At 39.9% G+C, this 23,646-nt stretch overlaps 2 protein-coding genes across 3 annotated transcripts in view; both read right to left on the reverse strand.

Moving 5' to 3' along the window:
- Positions 1-8,504, reverse strand: part of tafa2 (TAFA chemokine like family member 2) — a 58,847-nt gene extending 50,343 nt beyond the window's left edge. The window contains exon 1 of the mRNA XM_018702859.2: positions 7,449-8,504. The gene's annotated coding sequence lies outside the window, so the exon portion shown is untranslated. The remainder of the gene's footprint in view (positions 1-7,448) is intronic.
- Positions 8,505-8,639: 135 nt separating this feature from the next.
- Positions 8,640-23,646, reverse strand: part of etv6 (ETS variant transcription factor 6) — a 28,296-nt gene continuing 13,289 nt past the window's right edge. For both annotated transcript variants that reach the window (XM_018702858.2, XM_018702857.2), the window contains exons 3-8: positions 18,036-18,200; positions 14,473-14,607; positions 10,999-11,619; positions 10,615-10,757; positions 9,418-9,518; positions 8,640-9,238 (exon numbers count right to left, since the gene is read on the reverse strand). In XM_018702858.2, the coding sequence (XP_018558374.1) occupies positions 9,136-9,238; positions 9,418-9,518; positions 10,615-10,757; positions 10,999-11,619; positions 14,473-14,607; positions 18,036-18,200 (1,268 nt within the window). In that variant the 3' untranslated portion in view covers positions 8,640-9,135. The remainder of the gene's footprint in view (positions 9,239-9,417; positions 9,519-10,614; positions 10,758-10,998; positions 11,620-14,472; positions 14,608-18,035; positions 18,201-23,646) is intronic.

Below are 23,646 nucleotides of genomic sequence, written 5' to 3' on the forward strand. Positions count from 1 at the left end.
TTGTTGTATACCCGCCATCCACCCTGACCACTACCTTGCGACTTGTGTGCCATATGAAAATGTAGCACTTCCTTTGATGGAAAAACATTACCACTGAATGTAATTTAGGCAAGAGGCAGAGCTGGTTATTTATAGCTTATTTTATGTACAAGTCCATTGTTGTCCAAAAAACATTTCAAACACATTAGTTGTTCCTTCATTACCATGAATATGATACTGTCCAGCTGTTGTAAAACTCATTAGATCACCAAATGTGTATTAATGTGTGGCTGAAAATAGTCCCCAATAAATGCTCTATTTACAGTTTTTTTGTGTAACATTTGTTAAAAACTACAGTGTCTAGCTGTTTTAGGAAATTAAAAAGCCTGTTCAAAGATAAAAGTCTTTAAAGATTTACATCCTCAATAGGATAAATTAGTTTGGAGTGTTTAGTACAGGCTAATATATCCATTTTGATGTTAGCATTATTGTTGTGTCTACATGATCCTGCTAGGTAGTTAACAGTTCAGGTTAACTAAGCTAACTCTTCTCAAGGTTTTTTACATGCTGTTCTGTCCTAATCTTTTCTATTATTTTCCACTTTATCCTGTCAGATTACCTCCTGTTTAATTTGACTGTAAAGTAGCAAATAGATCATCATAAAACAAATCTACACATCTGATTCTTTTTCTAATAACGTCGCAAATTGATCTGAGAGCAGCATCAAATCACTCACTTTTTCTTGAGCTTGGTCTATTACCCACTACCTGAATGTCTTCAGATGTGTCTGCTGGGAGATTTGCTCACAAAGCATGGCATGAAAACATGTACAGATTGAAGAGAAAAAAGAGAGAAAAGCTAGAAATAACAGTTTTTTCAGACAACATGGCAGAGTAACGGAGAAGGAGAGGACTTCGACCTTGGCCATGACCTGAACAAACTGTAATGAGTTCTGAACTTCTGCCTCAGCTCAGTATTGTTGTGGTTTTCAGAGTGCTGAGAGCTGGTAAACAGGATATTGAGTCCCAGATGGGTTTGGCTCACATCATGAAAGTACTGTAGGCCCACAGCTCTGCACACACCATCAGCCATCGAAATGAAACGGAGGGAAGGGGATGAGTGGGAGAGACGGGAGGGGAGGGGAAAGCAGGGATAGAAAGATGTTTCTGCTGTCCAAAATATGTGTTGGTGTGTTTGTTTGGAGGCCTTCGGAGGCTGGACTCATGCTGCGTGACGGGCACATGTTTATAAGCCACTGGGCCACACACACTGCAACACTAAGACGCTGCTGAAGAGATAAAATGGCCACGTGGGGGAAAAACCTGGACACAGACCAGCAGATCTCCGTTTTCTGCCACTGTCTTCTTCAGTTTCTCTCTCTCTTCTACTGTCTATCCCCCTTTTTCTGCCATAGTTAAGTGGAGGAGAACAGTGTAATACTATGAAGACCAGGGCAGAGGAGGATTCCAGGATGGCAATAAACAAGAAATATACAGTGGCTGCTATAGAGGTTCACTGGAGCAGAGGTTCAGGGGTTAAAGGGATGCTCTTGGTATCAGTTATTGTAACATTTGCTGCTGTGAGGGACACAGATAGGTCAAGCAAGGTGCCCAGTATCCATAGGAATTGTGTTCATATTAGACCAGTCTGCACTTCATGATTTACGTCCAATGCCATTGTTCAGCGCCAATATAGGAAGCAGTGAGGTATTTATGTAGCAATGCAAACATGAGTGGTTAATAGTGCCACTGACTTTCATGTGGGAGACTATAATTGATGTCCCATCACTGAGCTAGAATTAATGTTTAACCCTAACCTCAGTTTTCCTTAACTTTAACCTAGTGTTGTAGTTTCTTAACCTTCCCCATTGTTTATGGGTTGTGTAAATATCATAGAGAGAAAGAATTTTTTTAAATGTTTGCTTTGAAGACTAAAAAATCAAAATGCAAAAGAGCAAAATTGGACCTTACCTTGTTGTTTCATAAAAGGGGTGCAAGCACCATGAGTGGAAACAAAACTGGACAGATTTTAAACAAATCATAGCAAGAATGATATGTTGGCCAGTAGAACTACAAGTGTTTAAGATGGACAGTTTGGACATTGCTTTGAATCCCCTTTCTTTTTCACCTCCTAATAAGTATATTTCAGAAGAAAAGTAGATGAGTAGTGGTCTAGGGGTTTAAGATACCGTTGCAGTTCAGATCAGACCTCTCCACCTTCCAATTCTGTTTCTTCACACTGTATTTTATCAAAAGAGTTAGAAACCCACATAGTTATAATTAAAGCTATGAAAGAATATGGTAGGTCAGCATTACAACAAAAGATTAACGTTGTAAGGATGTGTGATTTTCTATATGCTTTTGCAACCATTTTTAAAAAGTGAGAAAATCCCATTATGAATTGATTTAATTTAAAACATGCTGCTATAACTTCATTAGTGCTGTCTGCTCAAGATGGATCTTGATCATCATATTCTGCTAATAGGCCCATTTTCTAGTCTAAAAATCATTAACTGCATTAAAAAAAACTTTTAGTTGAACTTTTTAGTTGGCAAATAACTTTTTAAAAATGAAATTATATATGTTGCTTAATAAAAGACAAAAAAATACAGAATCTGCAGCTGTACATTGTGTAAATTGTTGCAGCAATTTATGTGTAGGAATTGAGAGAATAGGAAGAGAGATTATTCAAACTTCCAACCTCTGTGTATACAGTGTTTATAGCAGTGTGCTTACCTAGAAAATATAAAAGCTAAAGTAGTTTCAGTTATATTTATCTGACCTTTGGCAATAAAAAGCCCTCAGCCAAAATGAAAAATAGCCAGTCCAGGTCCAGTCAAAATAAAGCCCTGTGAAAAACTGTCAACAGGCAAGTAAGAAATAAAAATCCAATCAGAAGAAGAAGAGAGAGAATGAAGAGAAGAAGACAGAGGTCAAAGTGAAAAATGTATAAGAACCTTTTGCTATGACTTGATCATCTCTGCAGAGCTCCTGTTTATTCAGCGGCTGGTGAATTTGTTTTACTTCAAATGAAACAGAGAGAGTGAGTGCAGATCAAATAGAATGTGAAAGAGCAAAAAAAAGCCCTCGCTTCCTACTCATATCAAACACCAGCAGCAGGGCGCCAATCAGCCACCGATACTTTACACAAATTCCAATAGTTTAAGGAGAAGACAGCACAAACTCGCCTATCAAGCTGAGCACCTGACCTCCTCTCAAGCCTTTCATTTGGACCAGCAAGGAATAAATCCATGGGCAGTTAACTGGGGCTTAGAGGTTTCATTGTAACACTTCAAAAGCAATGTGTACATTTCTGCAAAACAATATTTTTTTTCAAATTAGAACAATGAGAAAAAGCTGCCAGTGGTAATGTCATAATTTCTTTGATTCCATTGTCCAGTTCAAAGCATTTTCTTGGAACAAGACATGATATGCTCTTGAGGACAGATTGCTTCACCAGTATTAAGATTATAAACTTGGATGAAAAATGAGTGAAACTGTCAGGCTTCCCTGGTAGTCTACCCGTATTTAAAGAAATAGTTCAGCATTTTGAGAAATACTACTTATACACCTTCTTGCTGAGAAGTGGATTTAAAGGTTGATGCCACTGTAATATTTGTACATAAGGTACAGGGCTGGATAATATGGCCAAAAAATCAGATCTAGATTTTTTTGTGAGAGTTAATTATTCAACTAGTAAAATACATAAAGACTAGAACATGACTGAAATGTCAGGTTTTGTAGGACCTCATGTGCAAGATGAAAAACAAGATGTCGATTGCAGCGTCATCTGACATCAGCCTGATATCTACAGACAGCTGCTCGTTTAAGTTCTATTAGCTTCCCAGCAACATGACAGACATAGACTGAACAAAGTGGAACCTGCTCTGTTTAATGACTTCACCTCTTGTAACCAGAGATGACACCTCATCAATAATCACAGACCAAGAGCAGATTGGTGTGTGAGATGTTTTCAGTCTGCGCCTCTAACAGATAGAGCTATGAGATAGCCAGGGCCAGCTAGCTGTGAGCTGCAGCAGGTGTGCAAATAGTGTAACTGTTCACATCACATTATAGGAGATTGTCATGACTAAAGATAGCTAATGTGTCCAGCTATCATATATACTTTTTGACAATAAGTAACCTTTTGTAATAATTACTTTCTGAAACATTCGCTTGGCTTAGCACCATGACTGGAAGCAGGGCTAACAGCTAACCTGACTCTGTCCTAAGGTAACTAGGACCTCACTAATTGACATTTTTCACAGCAGACCTTTTTACCTGCCAGGTGTAGTGCAGGTGTTAGTTATAACATTAACAATGTCTCCTGCCTATTAACGATTTATATCTCATTTGTTTGATCCATACACAAACAAAATTGTATCACAAGTTATGGTTTGATTGGAAGTTATGTTATTACAGTTTATTTAAAAGCTCACGCCAGTTAGGTATGCCTATAGCATACATCTTCACTTTATATTTAAAGCCTTTTTTAAATGTTAATGACCTTTGTATCCAATTGTTGGGCCTATAGAAACATGCAGCCCTTAGAAGATGCTATTACTGTAACAGTTGGTCATGTTAGTTTCTTACTGAATTTTTATTCAGCCTTTTTAATAATGATATCCTCCATTCTGGAGCCCTTTCATTTGCCTCTATTATTCTGCTTTTCTCTACTGTTCTACTGCTCGACTTTCTACAGCATTAATTTGTTTATGTGGGTCTTAAATCTGCTATTTTTATGGAAAAAATAATGACAAAAAAATATCAAAAATATCTGGGCCCCCAGAAAGACAGACTAATTCAAAGACCCCCCACTGTTGGTGTGTTGCATGTCACAGCTGTTCAGAGGCAGGACTAAGTCGGCCTGGTTGGCGAGGAGCAGCAGACCATGAAGCCTCGGTGTCATCGCTTTGGATCAATGGCAAGGCAGTGCGAGGATGAGGTCATGTGACCCGCCAAAAAAAAAGGTGACATTGGCTGATCCACAGGCGCTGGCCAGACAGTCGGCACCAGGTCGCCCAGCTGGAGGGGGACCGGTCTGACCTGAGCCAGGCTGCCCAGAGCGTTAAACCTGATCATTCATAGTGCAGGAGCTGTTGCTAATGCTTCCAGCTAATTGGGGACTGCCAGGGCTGCCAGTTCTTTTCTAAGGGAGGCAGTTATTGGCTGCTAGAAAGTTGTTCAAAGTTGCCAGATGACGTCATTGTGTGATTTGCTGCATCCCTCTGCTCTGAGCAGAGAGACAGGAGTGTTAGAGGAAGTATTTAGACTTTTCACTTAAGTCAGAAGTAGGAATGACCGTAATGTAAAAATACTTCATTTACAAGTTTAGGTCCTGCATTCAGAATCCTACTTATGTAAACATACAGGCAAAGTACACTTTATGCAGAAAAATGCCCCCTATGAGTGGTGTGAACTATTTTATATACAGTTTGGTAGTGTAGTTGAGTGGTTACCAACCTAAAGTTCAGGCTCCTACAGAGGGTCATATGAGATAGGAGAGAAGAAACAAAGCTCTGATACACAAATTTATACAAATTATCACACACTTAGCTTTTTTGTGAATTGTTGAAGTATTTCACCTTGTTAGGCCTTGAAAAAGTATTTAAATGACACCATTTAATTTAAGAGGTTTAGGGGAGGAAATACATTATTATTGGACCTGCTAACAACTTCATAGACATCGGAAACAAGGGGCGCTGACCAGATACAGATTTTGTTTTTCAGATTTCAGTTTTCTGTGTGGTCATAGGCTAAAACCAAGCCAATGCAGTATATTTTTTGTTGCTTTTTTTATCTTGTGTTCTTTAAATGTGAAGTAAAAGTAATTAGTATAATTGATATACTTAAAGTCTAAGTACCTCAAAAATGTAACTCTTACAACTAAGACACATAAGTGCTGTAATAAGACAAGCAAATAATGCACCTTTAGCATTTGGAGTCTTACAGTTGTTTAATGCTGAGCTGCGCTTTGGACGCAGAAATGTTCTAACAGGTTAAAGGTCAGCATGTGGAGCCTCTGGTTTTCTGCTTATGTGATGATAAACTAAAGGTCAAGAGAAAAGGTAAGAAATAAGGAACCTAATGTTAAGAAGCCAAGTGCTACTTCTTTAGGAGCACTTCACAGGTTTTATACATAAAGGTCAGTTTACACGAATATCTCTCACCTTTTGAAAACAGTTGTATAATATCGTCTGAGGCGCTTCAGGGAGATTTTTTTTTTTTTTTTTTTTTTTGAGTTTGAAAAAAATACCCCTGATTATGTCATATTTTATTAGTCTGTTGCTTCTGAAGCTTTGGTCTGGCCTCTGCCATTTACAGTTTCCTCTCAACCATTTGCATGTTGTTCCTTGAAAACTTGTAGAAAATGAACTACAGTAAGGACATTAGCACTGCTGTGCTGTACACACTTTCTGCTGTGTAGTTTAACTACAGTCTATTCGTGTTGTCCTCCGCCCACTAGATCATCCCAACATTGTGTGCCAGACGTGTAAACTGTCAGCATGTCCAATTCCTTTTGTTCCCATTTCACTTGGCAAATTAAAGCCCTGTATGTTAGTGGCAGGTGGAGGAGGAGGAGGAGGAGGAGGAGGGAGGAGGAAGAATACGGATCAGGTCGTCTGAAGCTGCTGCCCCTGTGTCACTGTATTACATCATCAGAGGACTCGCACCATTATTTGCATCAGGTGCGCTGACATTAGTCTCAACACGGAGGTCATATCAGTGGATCACTATTAGAATTACTTGACTTTTGACAGCAGTTTGGTCGTTGTACTCACAGAATATCTACTGGTTATCATCCTGCCACACCTACTACCAGTGACACCAACACATAATATGTATCTCTACAAACAATACAGCATTAGCTCTGGTCATTGTTGAGTTTGTGATAATCTTACCGTCCATAGACTAATACAAAATACTAGTAAAGTACTAGTGAAGACTTAAATAATCCAATTCTAATGTCAACTTTATTAACTTCTACTGACCTCATAAAACAGACTGAATTGATTGTAAAGTTACACGACACAACTGGAAAAAACTGATTTTAGATTTTGCAATGTACAGATATTGCCTGTAAAATAAGACAGAAAAATTACTGTAAATAGGTGAACTGGAAGCAAGTATTTCTGATAGTAGTAAAAAAAAAAAAAAGTTCATCTGTTAATCTGCTTTAGAAATATATTTTAGGATTGGTTACAGCCATAATTGAATATATCTGCACTTCTCTGTGGGAGAGGGAGTTTTTTTGTTTTTTTTAAAGACCTATACGTCGTGTAGGTCGTAATTGTATAAGCCTTGATTGGATATTGATGCAGCCTTGATGGTTCACAAATAAAAGCCTTGCAGTGCATTTCTGCTGCTTGGCTGTGCGCACTCACTTGCAAGGGAAAACTCTTAAAAGCCCCCCAAAGAGAGAGAGAGAGGTCAGAAAATGACCGTCGTGGTCGCTTGAGTGGCTCTTACCTGTAATTGTCCCACTCCCTTCCCGCACCTTAACGCCCTTTTTTAAACCATTGGTGGGGCCGCTGCTACAATCCAGTGGTGAGTCTGTGATGTGGAGACATTTGCGTCCTGGAGCGGGGAAAATTCACAAAGAAACGGTGGCTTTTTCTTTTTCCCGGATGAAATCAAGCAGCCTTTTCAAATTCAGACACGATTATTTTTTTTACGCGGGCAGCGTGGGCATCTCATCCGCCGCACAGCCGAGATCCTCCTGCATCCAAACCTGCTCCGATAGTCCAGAACCAAACAGAAGCCTATTAAATTCAGGCGGATAATAAGCGTTAATTGCGTCCTGTTCAGTGCGCTCTGGTGGATGACAGTCCCCCACGGGATCAGGTCACACACTGACAATGAATATATGAAATTCTTAAAGAGAGGCTCGGTCCTCATCAATCACTTCAGCCTCCAGTCTTTGCTCCGCCGCGTCTCTCCCCAGTCTGACAGCTTAGCTCTGTGCGCACTAACTTTTATGGAGACTCCGGAGCGCACGGCGCACCGGCACTACCTCTCCAGTAGCGTTACAGTAATCTGATTACCCTCGTGGATTTGTTACATCTGAATGTCACAGTGACTGATCCGAAAAGAATGATTGTTCCCACATCCAAATGAACATGCTTAGATATGGAAAGACGTAACAAACTAATGGTATGATGTCTTCATTATACTACACAACTCACATAGCAATGGTTGGCAGAAAAATTATTCTGAATCTGACATTGGAAATAAATTACAGATATAGAGAGTGTAACGCAAAGCTATTGTAACATATTTGCTAGGGTGCATTTAGTGACACATTAATGTTGAATAGTCAGTGAAAGGTTGGATTCTTTAATAGAGCTCAATCGTTTCCCGTATAGATATCAATAACCACCAAATTATAGAAATCCACACATATGCGATACCTAGTTCCATCCTCTACCAGTCCTGACAACCCTATGAGCTGTAACCACAATTTAGTAATTGGTAAAGGCGTGGAGCCTGTCTGATGAACTGTTGAACTGTGTGAAAGAGCCACAGGAAGACCTCGTCCATAAAAGTTGTACACTAGTGCCATCATGCGGCCATTTTGGGTATTTCAGCAAACATCAGTGAGAAACAGGAAACGCTGGACAAAAACGTGATCTTTAACTGAGTATATCCACACTATGAGGATACAGTTTGATCAAAAATGTTTATTCCATGATGAAAACATTCCTGTCACACACGCGCACACACACAATTTCTTTCTTTTCTTTTCTTTTTCTTTCTTTTTTTTTTTTTTTTACAAAATTTTGTAGTATAATGCATGTGAGGAGACAAAAAATCATAAAAGTGATATAAGCACAAAGTGATTGGCTTTTGCAGTTCATTCAGGAATAAAAGGGAGCACTTAGAAAGTCCTTTCAGCTCTGTCCATCAGGAAAATCAAAACAACTGATGCAGTTTTTTGTTTTTTGTGTTTTGTTTTGTTTTTACTTCAGGAAATGATCATCCTAAGGCAATCATAGGAGAGACCAGATTTGACATCTCTCCATTTAGGACTGATACGAGCCAACGTCCACACACTCCAGATTCAACATCGATTGTTCAAGCTGCGTCTGAAAGGCATCAGCGGCTGTAGTAGTAGTAAATAGTTCGTAGACTTTTTTTTTCTTCTTCCTAGAATGCCTCAGCATTCCTCTTTGATGTAGATTTGATCATCTATGTCGGACTCCAGGCGCTCCAACCGGTCTGTCTGTCCGTTCATTATCTCATCTGGGGTTTTCATGAACCTGGTGACCATGACAGAGACAAAAAAAAAAACAAAGTTTGGTCATTTTTTGAGAATTCTGTCAGTATTATGTTATGTTATGTTCGGCCAATCATCTGGAGATTTTAAATATATATCATGAATAGATTGGCAGATGTTTTTGGCAAAAGGGTGTCTTAAAGCTAATCAGAGTTGAACTACCTGAACAGAAGTCTTTGTCCAGGCTCTTTCCTGATAATGTTCAGTTTGTAGTAGTGTCTCAGTGCTCGCGACATCTTCTCGTACGTCATATTTGTCCTGTTCTGTAAGAAGTAAAAGGTCAACAGTGTCATTAATAATGATAATGTGGTGGTACTGATCTGTAAAAACATATCTTTAGATTCTCTGTGCCATTTAATGGCATACTAATTAATGTTTTAGTTTCACTGGAGCAGAGTAATTTCACAACAAGCTGAAAACATAATATCTGACATACAGTATTATCTACTATATTATAAAAAGGCTATGGCAATCTTAACAAAAACTGCTTATTTACACACCCAGCAGACACAGCGTTTGTGAGCTCTGAAACCAAAACAACTAGCTGAAAGGTGGTAAAAAGTTATGTAGACATGAGGTAAATTGTAAAGTTGAGTGTGAGTTCATCACCATGAGCAACACCTTTCATGTTACTTAATAACTTTGATCGGTTGTTAATAAAAAATAATAATAATACTAAGTGCAGCTTTAAATCTTGGCTCTGGAATCATTAAACCTGCATTAAGTATAGTTTTGGCCACAAACAAGCAGTAGAAACAGCACTGACATGTGATCACCTTTGAAGTTGACATGTTAGCATCCAGCATACACGGAGAAACATTAGTATTGTATTGTATTTGGAGTCGTGTTTCTGTCCAAACGGAAAATGCAAGCCTAATACTGCAATCATGTTTATTAACTGCTAAATGCTCCACTACATTCACCAGCTAATCGCTAACTTTGTCTGTCTGCTGTTTGGTGCTGGGCAGATGATGTGCAATGGGCATGTTAGCGTTTTCTGCTGAAAACAGCTGTCAGCTGGGAACAAGGTTGTTGAGAATGTCCCACTTTGTGGACCATAAATCAGCTAAAAGTGACCAAAAAGCTCAGTAGAGCTGAAGGTCAGGTGATAATTATCTGAGTTCTTCACTCCTACAAACAGATTTCACATTTCACATCCTCTTTTGAGTCTGTTGGTATAAAAAAATATTTACTAGTTCAGCATTAAAATGTTTTCTGTAGCTTTAAACTGCCTTAGAAATAGAAATCATAGTCTTTTCTCTTGCTTGGATCTGGGATGTCCCTGCTCACTCAGCCACCTGCAGACAGATCAAAATCAACAACTACTGAACACCCGGAGTCCGCAGAGTGTGTGTTTACCTTGTGATTGCCCCAGAGCCTGGCCAGGCCGTTGGGGTCCATGATGCGGAAGACTTTGCTCTCTGGATCCTCCCAGCGGATGTAGTTCTCGTACCTGCTGTCTGACAGGAGCTGGTAGACGTAGTCCCACAGCAGCCTGCAGTCTGCAGGGACAAGACAGAGAAAACAATGAGTGAGTGTGCAGAGGTGTGATTTTATGAAGAAAGTCTAATGTCAGGTATTTGTCCTTTGTGTCAGTGATACCAGAGAGACAAGATAAGTAACTAATATCCTGCTGTCTCTGTAATAACCTGCTGGCATTGTGACTAAACACAGATGTGTTTTTAAATAAAGATGTCACCTCATGCAGCTTTAACCTTCAACCTCGTCAGGACTGAATCTTACCTGCTATCCGTCCAATGGGCATTTGTTGCTCCTCTGGAGGAGACACTGGCATGATGACATGGTTCCTGTAGAGTGCCTCCTCCTGCTGCAGTAGGTGCTGTTGTTGCTGCTGCTGCTGTTGCTGCTGCTGCTGTGCCAGTGGTATTGGATGGTGGTGGCCGTGGACTTTACTTTCACGGCCGTTCTCAAGTGACGCCTGCGATAGGGGTCCGCTGCGGCTGTGTCTGTAGTCCATGCCGGCACCTCCACTGCTCCTACTCGGGCTGAGGAGCAGAGGGTTCATGATGGTGCTGGGCATGAGCTGGATGACGCGAGGAGGGGCTGCCTCCTGGCCGCCAGGGCTGCCTGGGCAGGGGGGTTCTCGGGGCGTCGTGCAGCGTCCGTTCGGTGCAGCCGGGGACACCGACAATGGGTACATTTCCTCGGGCAGGTGGTGGTTGCTGTCAGGCAGCTGGGAGAAGGTTTGGAGGGAGTCCTCGTTGGCGGGGCGAGGGTGGTTTGACTCCAGAGGGGATCGTCGTGTTGCTGGGTGGTGAGGGGAGCGGGAGCGGTGTCGCAGCTCAATAGTTGGTGGATGCTGGGTGAGTGGCTCTGTACCACGTGGACCCCGTCGTACCGTATCTGATACAAAGGAAACAATATGCCATAAATATTTACAACTAAGTTTCACTATTTTTTAAATTTGTTTTCAAAGTCAAATCTGTCAATTGTGGACTTTTAGATAGAAAATAGATCATTTCTGACTCTGTTAATTAACTTTGAAAATTTTTAGCAGGTTAAGTAGGTATACAGTTTTTGATAAATTATTATTTTGATTAATAACATTACCAGAAACCATCAGCATGCCTGTGGTTTCTGCATTCAGCCGAAAATCCCCTCCTGTATCTGAAACTAGCTTTCTAGTAATGTTAAGAAAGCTTTTGGGCGTATACCATTCCCTGTGTTTGTCATACAGGTGTGTCAACAGTGAGTACATATTGGCAATCAAGGTGAGACTGGCAGCCATTGAGCAGAAAACCACAGTGAGAGCATAGAAGGCAATAGTGCAAGACTAAGTCCTCAAATTCAGTATTATAAGATTAAAAGGGTAATTATAATCTAAGGGCATTAAAATCTAGGATGTTCTGATTATTTTGTTCACTACTTGTACGTGTATCTCAAGTTGTATGAAGCCTGTCTCTACTATGAACTGTCCAAAGTGGAAAAATCCCCAAAACATACAACAATCTTACCGCAAATGTAACAGAGAATGAAATGATTCTGTAGTAGTATTCTGTAGCTTCTAAGGGTTTTCACGATCATTTAGTTATTTTCTTTGTGCTGTGATTTGTCCCTAGTGCCACAGAGTTTTATCAGTCGCACTTGCTTTACACTAAAAGGACCACTTGGTGTCACTAATATCCTACAGTTAAGTTGATTACATTATTTTTCATGAGGTTTGGTAAAAGTTCTCTGGTTTGTGTTGAAGTAGTTTGAATTTTGGTCCAATTCCTTCAGTCAAAAGCAAAAAAAAACCAAAACAAAACAAAGTGGCCTCAAAAAGACAGAAGTAATAAATAGCAGAGAACCAATCTCCTGCAATAAGCCACTGGAACAGTTTGTGGTGTCCAGTGCTGCAGCTTGTTTAAATAAAGCAGCATTTCCTTGTGGAACAGGTTTTCCTGTGTCAACATTTTAAGTCTGCAAAATTACTGCTCCATCCTGAATGACTGTTGCTGTGTCACATTTCCTCAGATCAGAGCCAAAAAACAGCCTCAGGTATCTTGAAAGTTATCACTATTACTTCCTTGAATACAGCAAACACGGGTGCCAAGAAGTGAAGAGGTCCGCGTGTGTGAACAAAGGGACTGCTTCCTCATATTTACAGTATTTTTAGCACCATACATACAAAAATCTCTCATCTAATCTACCTCTCAAATCAAAATGAGTGCTTAGGTAAACAAGTGTATTTAAAGTATTGTTTCAATATTTGTCACAAAATATTTTTTTTATTATTTTTTGTATTTCAAATTCCTAAAAAGATTTGTTCTTGATATCCCCCATTTCGAGCTTTATTTACCTCTTTTTAAGAAAGTTAATTTCTTGCATTATTACCCAAGCTTTCCATGAGTGGTTCAAAAATGAACCATGTACAATTCCTGTTGACTTTTTTTCATTCTTATCAGTTGTTTATTCCACGTATCTCAGGTACAGTAAATTTACCACACCACAGCTATTGTTAGCATCAGCACTCATCTACATTATTTTACAAAGCAAAACAATTTTACATTTAGCGCATGCGTGTTTAATCTCTATTTTCTACCTTGAAAAAAGTGACATCGCTAGTGGCGTTGCTAGATTGACACATACATAGTACGGCTGAATGATATGCAAAAAAGAAAAATCATATTGTGAGTATTTTGAAGGATACTGCAATTGTGATATGAGTCATAATTCTAGTAGGAATTTTTTGAATTTCACTTTCACTGAAAAAAAGAAAGAAAAATGATGATGATGTGATTTTTGCTGGGCTCTGTACCAAACACGCATGTTCCCTTGCATCTGGAGAATGTAACCTGTATCTCCTGTCATGGATTTGGACATTGCACCAGACTGCAAAATCAATGATATTTCAATTATTTGTTCAGCCCTACTATACAGTTAAAAAGAGTATCTGCTATTGAAGGATCAAATTAGTATGCTTTTAGCTAGCTAATATTAGACAGCTAGACATTATTGTGATTGTTTAGGATGTATTGTTGACAACTAGTGCCAAGCGATTTATAGCTCAGCCAGAATGCAGTTCCATAAATGTGTCCAAAATGACTCATTCTCTGTGAACCACACCTCAAAAGTCACTGAGGTGTGGTTCACAACTAGACAACATTATTATAATTGTGGACATGTTGTTGACAACTAAGTCACTCAACTGCAAGTTAGCTAAGTAGCTTAATAGTAGTTTCTTGGCTACATAGTGTAATTTAGAGAGACTCTTACTATAACACATATATAATTATAGCTTGATGATTTGTTGATTGATACAAATGTCAATTAATTGTGGATCTGTTCTACTCATAGTTGAACAATTGGATGTATAAATAAAATATATATATAACTGCCAGTTAATTGATTTATAAGCCATGACTCTCTCTCTTGATGTTATAATTCTCCCTCTACATCATGGAAAGCCAGTCATGCAGTCGTGAGGTTTTAAAGTCATTCTTGTGTGGAATTTTATTTGGTTTGAGCAAAACTATTTTAGACTGTATATATTTATTATCAACAAAAAACACTAACGTCTAATGAAAGTACTTTTTGAGGCACTTGTGTGGGAATGTAGCTTCTAGTAACCTATGCACACTTCTAAGGTTAGAAAACAGTAAATGCTTTCCAGTATGATTTAGACAAGATCAAGTGAAGGCCTAATGAAATTCCAGAGCTGAAAATGCGTGAACTGCATGCGTTAAAGAGGAAAATACAGTTGATTGGACTGACCTTCGAGCTTCAGGTGTGGCACAGCGCTTTCAGGCAGCGAGTGGAAGGAGTTCCCGGGGAAGTAGGCCGACGGGTAAAACACATGGGGCTTCCTCTGCTTCAGGATGTGCTGCAGCAGCTCATACAGGACGTCCCCTGCAGAGATGCACAGGGTCAGAAGTTACCATATGTCTCCCGGTAGCATTTTACATCTGCGTAAAATGGGAAATTAGTGTTGGCGTAATCCACAGAATCAGGTTCCCCTTCTTCTTTCCTTTGCTTTCCAGGCAGCTGGGAGCTTGTGCAATAATGGAAGAGTCACTGAGGAGGCAGACACCACATCAGACGGTTTCAGGAGAGGGTGTAATAGTAAATCAAGACTTGTTTGTTACTAGAAAAACATTTCCTAAATAGTCAACCCTGACGACCTACTAAGTACAGAGGTTACCAGAAGTGTAGGTCTCCCTCTCAGTGGACGGTATCCAGTTAGTTTTCTTTTACAAACAATGCATTTTGCCTGAGGAAGATAATTCGTCACATTTAACTCGCAGAACTTGCATTACCTAACCTGTGTTTTCAAAGAAATATTGTGTAGTTCTTATAAGAGGAAGGGGACGTTTCCTGCAGATGAAAATCTCTGAAGAAGCTCAGATTTTTCAAATACAAATAGTGTTAAAAAAATCTAAATATCTCCATACATCGAGCTTTGGTGGCTGTTCAGCAGAAAACATGAATTTTCTGTTGACACAAGTAAATGGGCCATAGCTCTATATGACCCAGGTATTCTCCTTTAAGTGGTTATATAGTAGTGATGACAACAGGCACAAAACCTGAGCAGGAAGTTCACTGAATGATTAACAGCAGTTTGTTTTGCCCCAACACCAACAACAGCCACACTGCTGGCATGACAAAACATTTACACAGTTAACAAATAACCACAGGTACAGTAGATGTGATTTCAACAAAGACTGCTATCTTACATTATCCTACCCTTTCTTAAAGGCTTACCATAACAAGGAAATGATTCTCATAAAGGAAGTGATGGTGAACATGCGCACACAAACACACACACACACACACACACACACACACACCTCTTTCAGTTCTCACTTTCTGGTCCTGTGGCATTGAGTCGCAGTGTGGGGAAAATTCCTGCTTCCTGGTGCATGAAAGTTTGCTTTGATTTTCGATTTTAAATAATAGTTTAAACTTAAGAGATTCACATTTTGTCTAAAATCCAAAAAAGAAAATGTTTATCATTATGAATTACAGTTACTAGGACTTTGAAATGTGTCATGTACTGTAGCTCAAACATAAAACGCCCTCTTCAGATTCTTCAAATCTTCCCATTACACATATTCAAGTCTAAACATGCAGCTGTAATGTAGCTTTACAAACTGTGTAGCAGATTATTGGACATGAGATTAAGACAGACATTCCAGGAAAAAAAAAACATGGTCTGTTATTTCAGCGTATTATACTTCTACAAAGGAAAATATGGCACACAGCAGGGACTGATGGGAACTGCACTCTTATAATTACCCAAAGGAGGAAACAGACATATTACAAACCAAAAACATGGCTCTGTTCCCTAAAATGACGTTTTTATTGATGTTCCTAACAACAAGGCCAAAGAAACTTAGAATATTGAAATCTAATCAGTCACTGTCAGCTTTATCTCTTGACACCCCATGATTAAGTTTTAGGGGGAAAATGTGAAACATCTAAAAATAGCCCCTCCATCGTCACTTAATAAACAACAACTAATAAAACCCGTAATGATGAGTCATACGTTCCAGACTTTTTCCCAAACCTCAATTTCTTGACAGGATATGAAAACTTTGCATAGATTTGAAATGGAAACATCCTGATGCAAGGTTGACAACAGCTGTCAGCTGGGCTATATCTCTCTCTAAGTACAGATTATGTGTCATAACATGTAATATAATGTGAAAATGCAGTTTGCGGTCTCTGACAATAAGAAATACACACAGTAGGAAATACTCTGCTCCAGCTGTACAAATCAACTTTTACTTACTTTTTCTGAGTTTCTGTCCAAAATCTATGGACGATTAAGACTGACTTATTCATTAATGAATAAATCTATAAATATTTTTTTAATTGCTGAGATAAATACAGAGATAAGAAAAACCTTCAATTGATTAATAAATGAATAATTAAATAAATAAAAGCTGAAATTAATACATCAATTAAAAAAACATAAAAGAATGAATATATAAACAGGTGTACTTCTGTGTCTTTATGTTAATGAGGTATATGGTACTAACCTCACTGTAAAGCACAACAGGACAAAAGCTAAAGATCTTGGAGCAAGTTAGCGTTAGTAGCACATGTAGCAGTCAGCTTTGCTTTATACACCACTAGCAAGGTGAGAGCTAGCTCTGGACCAGTCTTGCTTTACAGTAAGGTAAGTAAGATTTATTTCATGATCAAATGCCAACATCTTTACTTATTAATTTGATTGTTTTGTATTAATTTAAGCTTTCATTTATTATTTATTCTTTTATTTATTGATTAAAATGTTTCATTCATTTTTTCAGCAATTATTTATGTATTTACTTTAATCCTCCGTACAATTCCTGTACATTTCTGAACCTAAAATGACCTGAAATTACGTGTCCACAGTTTCCGTTCTGTGGAGGATTTTTCCTGTCTTATCTCTATATTTCACAATGATGACCACTCATTACATCCCACTCTTATGACTATCAGCCTGAACCACACAGCACTGACTTCATCCCTGTGCGGTATATAATTTCCAGTACACTACACCAACAGCCACACACAATCTGACACAAAATCCTGTTTAAATTTTAAAATAGAAATCCAAAACTCTGCAAAGGAAAAACAGTTGACTTTATCTGCTTTATGAGCCTGGCCGCTGGTGTTGCCGGGGCGACAGTTGAGGTTGGTTTGCACTTCCTGATCAACCGTCTCCTACTTCCTCCCCCAGCAGCCTCGCAGTAACAGCTGCCTCCCTCCACTGTCACCTAACACTGCCTCTTTCCCTCCTCTGTTCCAGCGTACTTTATTGATTTTTTAAGGGTTTGCTGTAAACATAAATTGTAAAGCTGCACTGGCATATATTTTCATATACAGCTAAAATTTGTACTGGTCTGAATCACCAAGTGAGGCAACAGCAGTTCAAGTGTCACAGTTTTTGCCCTAATTACATTTTGTGTAGTCATGTAGTCATTTATCCTGTGTTTCACTCAAACAATCCATTTTCCATTTTATTTAGTCTTTTTAGTCATCTGTGACGGCAGGTGTCACCTTTTTTTCCCTTAGAAAATGCGCCTGTATGTATAGCTGCACCACTTTTTCCATCATTTTCTTGTTCAGTCGGAGTGTTTCCATGATCTAAAACTGTTCTTCCTTCTTACTTGGTAAATCTTGTTTTCCAGTCTGGGTCCTGCTCCAGTTGGACTTAAAAAACATCTAAGGCAATCAATGAAAGTGACTCATTTGTAAAACTTTTCACAGATTTCTCCAGTTCTCCCGCCTGGTTTACACCTCTAAAGTCACCAAGAAATTCATGAAGAGGGTAGAAAGAAGAGGAGTACCGGAGTGGGGGGATCGGTAGCGGAAGTCCTCCTTGGTGAGCAGCAGCAGGGCTTTGCCATTCATCTGGAAAGAGCTACTGGTGATCGGCCGCAGGGCAAACTCCTTCTCGGCCCATCGCAGCCACTGGGCCACGTCCTCCCTGCTCCAAAAGACTGGCTGCAAACCTAGAGGGGAAAGCAGAGGAAGAGGATGGAAGAAGTTGAGACCGGGGTTTTGAGAAGGAGAAGCAAAATGGAGGTGGAAGGGAGAAAGAGGGAAGAAAACAAGGATGAGCTCAGTGAAGAAAAAGCAGAAGGACAGGGGGTTGGGGGCGAGGAAGGAAGAAAGAAGGAAAGGCAGGAAGGGGGGGAGGAGGGTGAGGGGGAGGTAGGGGTAGGGAGGAAGGGGGGGGGGGAGGAAGGAAGGAGGCAGAGGCAGTAAAAAGGATATTGAGGAAGTGGAGATAAAAGCCAAAAGGAGGGAGTGATTACGGGAACGGTAGCAGAGATAAAGAAAAAAAAGATGAAGGAGGAGGCAGAGTCAGAAAGGGAGAGGAGGTGAGAATAAAAGATTAGAAGATGATAGGTTAAGGGGAAGAATACAGAATGAATCACAAGGATGAAAGAGGAGGGATGGGGGAGATGGGGGTGTATATGAGAAAGATGGTCAGACTGTTATTTTATTTGATCTGTTATGATCTGTTCTGCTCTTTGCTCCCTGGACAGACGAGCACACCAGAGGATGGACAGTTTATTTGTTTGTGTATAACCGGACAAAGACACATGGCGGGAAAAGAGAGCAGAGGAAACAGTAGTGACAGTATCTTTTTTCCCCCTCCCTCGCACTCTGCAATGTTTCTCTCACTGCCGTGGGAACAGGAGTGTAAAACATCTGCACTGATGACCAACAAGCATTTACAGGCAACAGTGAGACAATAGAGAGGACTGTAAAAAATCTCAACAAGAGACCATTTTTACTTGAATTTTGTTCAGGATGGATTTTTAGTTGCAACATTTCTTGTAACATTGAAACATTTTTCACAGCTGCTGTGGAGGCAGCAATAATCTTACTGGAGTTAAGCTTCTGTTGGCAGAGCTTAACAGCTAGTTATTCTGTGTACACATTTGCTAACAGAATAGCAAGAAAGAAACTGCAAATACATTTTATTTTGGTAAGGAAGATTTTGAAGGGCAACTACCTTATCTTACCTAGAAAGCAGCAGTGTTGCATGGCTGATTTGACCCCAGTAGCAACAACTCCAGTTGAATACTAATGCCACTGTTGAGTTTCTCTAACGACCAGGAAACAGATATTGACCTCAGGAAAACTCAGACTATATTGAAGTGACTTAAAACACCCAATTTCTTTCCAGAGATACATTGTCAATAATCTTCTTTATAATAATCTTTTAAAAAGTATTTGTGTTTGGCAAATGCACAAGCTTAATTGCAAAAAAGAAGCAACTTACTAGCTTACTTAGAAAGCAGTGTTATTCATATGGCTAGCCTGACCCAAGCAGCAACTACTACAGCTCAAGCTTATGGAGCCCACTAAAGAGGTTACTAAATACATTTTAGCCTAGAAAATACTCAGAAAGTACTGAAGCGGTTTAATCCATGTTTTTTAAAACTAAAAAGTAAGGTCTCAATTGTTCAACCAGGCTGCCGGCTCTTTACCCAAGTTAGCTAGATAGGTAACTAACCTAAATAAATAAGTATGCCAAGATTATAAAAGCTAGTGCTGAATTTTTTATATTACCTTGCTCATTTTAAATAGCATTTTGATGAAAGCAGATGAGCTGTGGTTTTCTAGTTCCGTTCACTGATGTTTATATCAACCACTGTGATTATTTTTGAAATGTTCTTTAACTTTGATATTCCTGATATTGTCTGACATAACAGGATATATATAATTGGCATTACCAATAAAAAAAGTTTGACCCTTATTTATGCCAGTTAACACGGATATTGCCACCTCATCGTATCATTTTGCACTCTGTGTAACCCAATGATTTACAGTATGACTCAGACTCCCCCCTTCTCTTTTTCTGTCTCCTTCTCGTTTTCACACGCACAGACAGACAAAAACAGACTTTCAACAGTGCATAGCTCCGATCAGAACATCCATGACACCCACACGGAGCATAACTACTCATTTCTTACATCTCACTTATCGCCCAGACTCAAACACTTCCTCTGGGAGTTGGACAGCTGTTATCTTTGGCCGCCAATGTCACTGTCACACAAGTAATAGGAACCTTGTGCTCGCTTTCAGGCCTCCCTCCCTTCAACTCCCCCACCGCCCGTCAAACAAAGGAAGTTTTCACAGAGAGCAATCAATATAAAATGAAACCCTGTCTAGATTGTCAGCTTCCCATTTCTTCCCTTCCTTTCTAGTCCTCTATATTCAGATAGTAGCACGAGCTGTGCCGATAAGCCCGGGTAGGCCTAGGTTATCTGAAGCACAGCTTACAGCCTGTCAAGCTCTGACCCTCAGCTTGTCAACAAACATCCTAAGAAATTGTCAGGGAATGGAATACAGGTGTTTCACAACCACAGGAACTAATGGTGGGCAGATAAGGAACTATATTTCTTCATATTTTCTCTTTTTTTTCCCTTTTTTTTAGGATCTGCTTCTTGGCACACAAACAGAGTAGAAACCATAGCTTGGCTGCATTATCTCTAGCTTCTAGTGTGTATCTACTTTATGTGAATGCGCATGTTTTCAGTTTACCTACCCTGATGATTAAAGCAGTATAAGTAACTTGAAATTATAGTTTTTACATAAGGTTTGTGTCTTCTTCAGCATCTACAAATGACTGTTTATATTTAACTGGACTACATAGCAGGAATAGATCTAGGATGCAATGGAATACTCCTAATTGACTGCAATCAACTGACGTTTTATCAATATTGAATCAAGCTGCCATCTGCACTCCATGCACCAGCTGTATGTTCGTCTCTCGTGGCTGACTTGTGAGAGCAGTGAGGCCGGGGCGGGCAGCAGTGCAGCCTGGGTCACGAGGTCATGGCTGCGGTATGCTCTCTCCAGGGCCAGAGAGAGGTGCTGCTCTGCCAAAACCCCTCCGAGATCCGGTCTGCCGGCCTCAGCCATCTGCACAGAGCCCAGAGGAGGAAGCAACAAGGGGAGCAGAAGGGAGGAGGAGGAGGAGGCGGAGGAGAAAGAGGAAGAAGGGGGCCCAAACAAACGTGTCCCACAACACACTTTGGCAGGAAGCAATCCAGCGTGGGCTCCGTTTCAGCACAGGAAACTTCCTGCGGTAAGGTTAGAGAGTGACGCTGGGAGGTTTATAAACAGACAGCAGCAAGACAGAGAGGAGAAAAGGAAGAGTGGAAATAGAAAGGAAAGAGTGATGAGTGCAACAGCGGATAGTGTGTGAGGACGGAGAAAAAATAAAGGCAGATGAGATAAAATAGCAGGAACAAGAGGACTAAACAGTGACGTTAAAAAAGGAACTAAAGGCAAACAGGAAGGGAAACAGATACTACGCCAGTACTTAGATGAAGTCCACAGAGCAGGACATCATATTCAGCCCTGAACTCCTGCTCATGTGTCATTCTTTTGACTGTTTATACTTATTCCGGGATGTAAGAAATATATAGTGCAAAGCCACCGAGCTAATTCAGGCACTCTACTCAACCCCAACATCCACCTGGGGGCTCTCAGTCTACTTTCCCCTACTGTCACTTCCTGCTGCGTTGAGTTCGGTTCTTCCCACTGGGAAGTGATGAGATCAGAACCAGAAACTTCTGTATTAATATCTGGTTCTACATTTATAAGAACTTGGTAATTGTTAAGAACAAAGGTTTTGAATTCCCTGACTACCGAAGACGGACTTGTATGCAAGTCCAAGTCTAGTCTCAAGTCTGTGGTCTCAGCTTCTTGCCTTCAATCTTAAGTCATGTCTTCAGGCAGTAAAGTATCAAGGCAGATGAGTCCAAGACAAGTCACAAGTCCTCATTTTTCCCACTTGAGTGTGACTGGACTCCAGGTCTCAACATACAGCTTTGCCTGAAATCAAACTTCTAAATACTTTGCTTCTGTTGTTCATAAGCCATTAAATATTTACTGTAGCATAGTGTAAACATTACTGCTACTGTATCCAACTATTCCAGTAATATTTAGCCCTGTGCCCATATTTAAGGTCAACAGAAAATCACACTGAGAAGCCATGTAAAATAACAAAAACAAAGACTTGGACCTACAAATCTCTGTGTCTTTGCAACCAATTTCAGCTAGTCTGAATGTTTTGAATGACTTAAAGCATCTGCCCATTGACGTGTGTCTTTGTCCATGTTAATGCTGCCAAAAACGATGACAGTTGTAAGTGAATCATTGGAGATTTATTTTCTGCCTTGACAACACTGATCGTTTTTCATTTCAGGATTAAAACCTGAGTCAAATTCAAGTTATGAGTTATGAGGATCTTATATCCATCTGATCTAGACAGAAACCAATTCTTAACATGATGGTAAGCCTTTTGTATTACTGTGGCCACACAAACATCCTTTGCTTACTTTGAGGTGAAAAGGAAAATGGATGGCATTGACAGGGAGTGAGTGGAGAAAAGAGAGCACCTTGGACCCTGACACTCTGTTCCTTCATCACATTCATACACTTCCTTCAGCTGATAAATTTGTCCTTTCTAGTTGTTTTCTGTCAAAGAATCTGTTACAGATTTGTTGCAGGTTATAGAAAGAAAATCAATTTCAGTCTTGTCATCAGTCTCTGCCTTTGTTGAATGCATCTCAGGTTCACAGTGTTCATAGGAGAGTGTGTGTGTGTGTGTTTTGAGAATATGTGTGTTTACATTGAATAAAACCCTCAAGCACGACAGCAGCAAGATCCCAAGCCCTTTACTAAACCGTGGGCTCCTAATCCTCTCTGATGACACATAATTTTCACTCTGTGGTTTCTCAGGCCCCCGCTCATGTTCAACTAGCACACATACACACACAGAGTGCACAAGTTGCCAAGGCAACTCATAAGCGCTTGGGATGAATGAAGGGAAGAGGAGGATGAGATCACTGGTATCTTGTTTCGTTGTTGCGGTACAGAAGCCCTCAACTTCCCCTCTCAGCCAGACAAGTTAATGAGGTCCGTCCTGCTGTGAAGCTTAAAGGTCCCATCCAGAATCACAGCTTAGCTCCACACGTCTCACCAACACTCACACTGCTGCCCATGCTGCTAATGTTTCTCTCACCCTGCCTGTTGATAACTGGACTGACAAAAAATGGCTTTACAATGGCAAAGTGTAACCTGCACCTCTGGTGTCCATTAAAAAGTCTGTAGTTTTAATATAGAGCAAACACTGTGTGAGCAGCTGTGTCCAAGCTCAGAAATAATGAACTGTTCTTTCTGTCTGTTTCTGATTAAGAACTTATCATTTTGTCACTAATCTATCTAACAGATTTTTAAACATATATTTCTAGTAATTTTGAAACTGGCTGATTGAACATGTTCAGTCTTTCTAATGCGTCATACTTATCTGTTTCCTTTCTCTTTATTTGTAAAACTGGAACAAAAGTCCACTCATATTTTGAGTCACACTGGGATCTGAAAGTTTCAGATATTATTTTCCTCAGAAACTCTCGACTTTGAACAGTCTAA

The sequence above is a fragment of the Lates calcarifer genome, linkage group LG18 (assembly GCF_001640805.2).
Source record: "Lates calcarifer isolate ASB-BC8 linkage group LG18, TLL_Latcal_v3, whole genome shotgun sequence".
Classification (NCBI taxonomy): domain Eukaryota; kingdom Metazoa; phylum Chordata; class Actinopteri; family Centropomidae; genus Lates; species Lates calcarifer.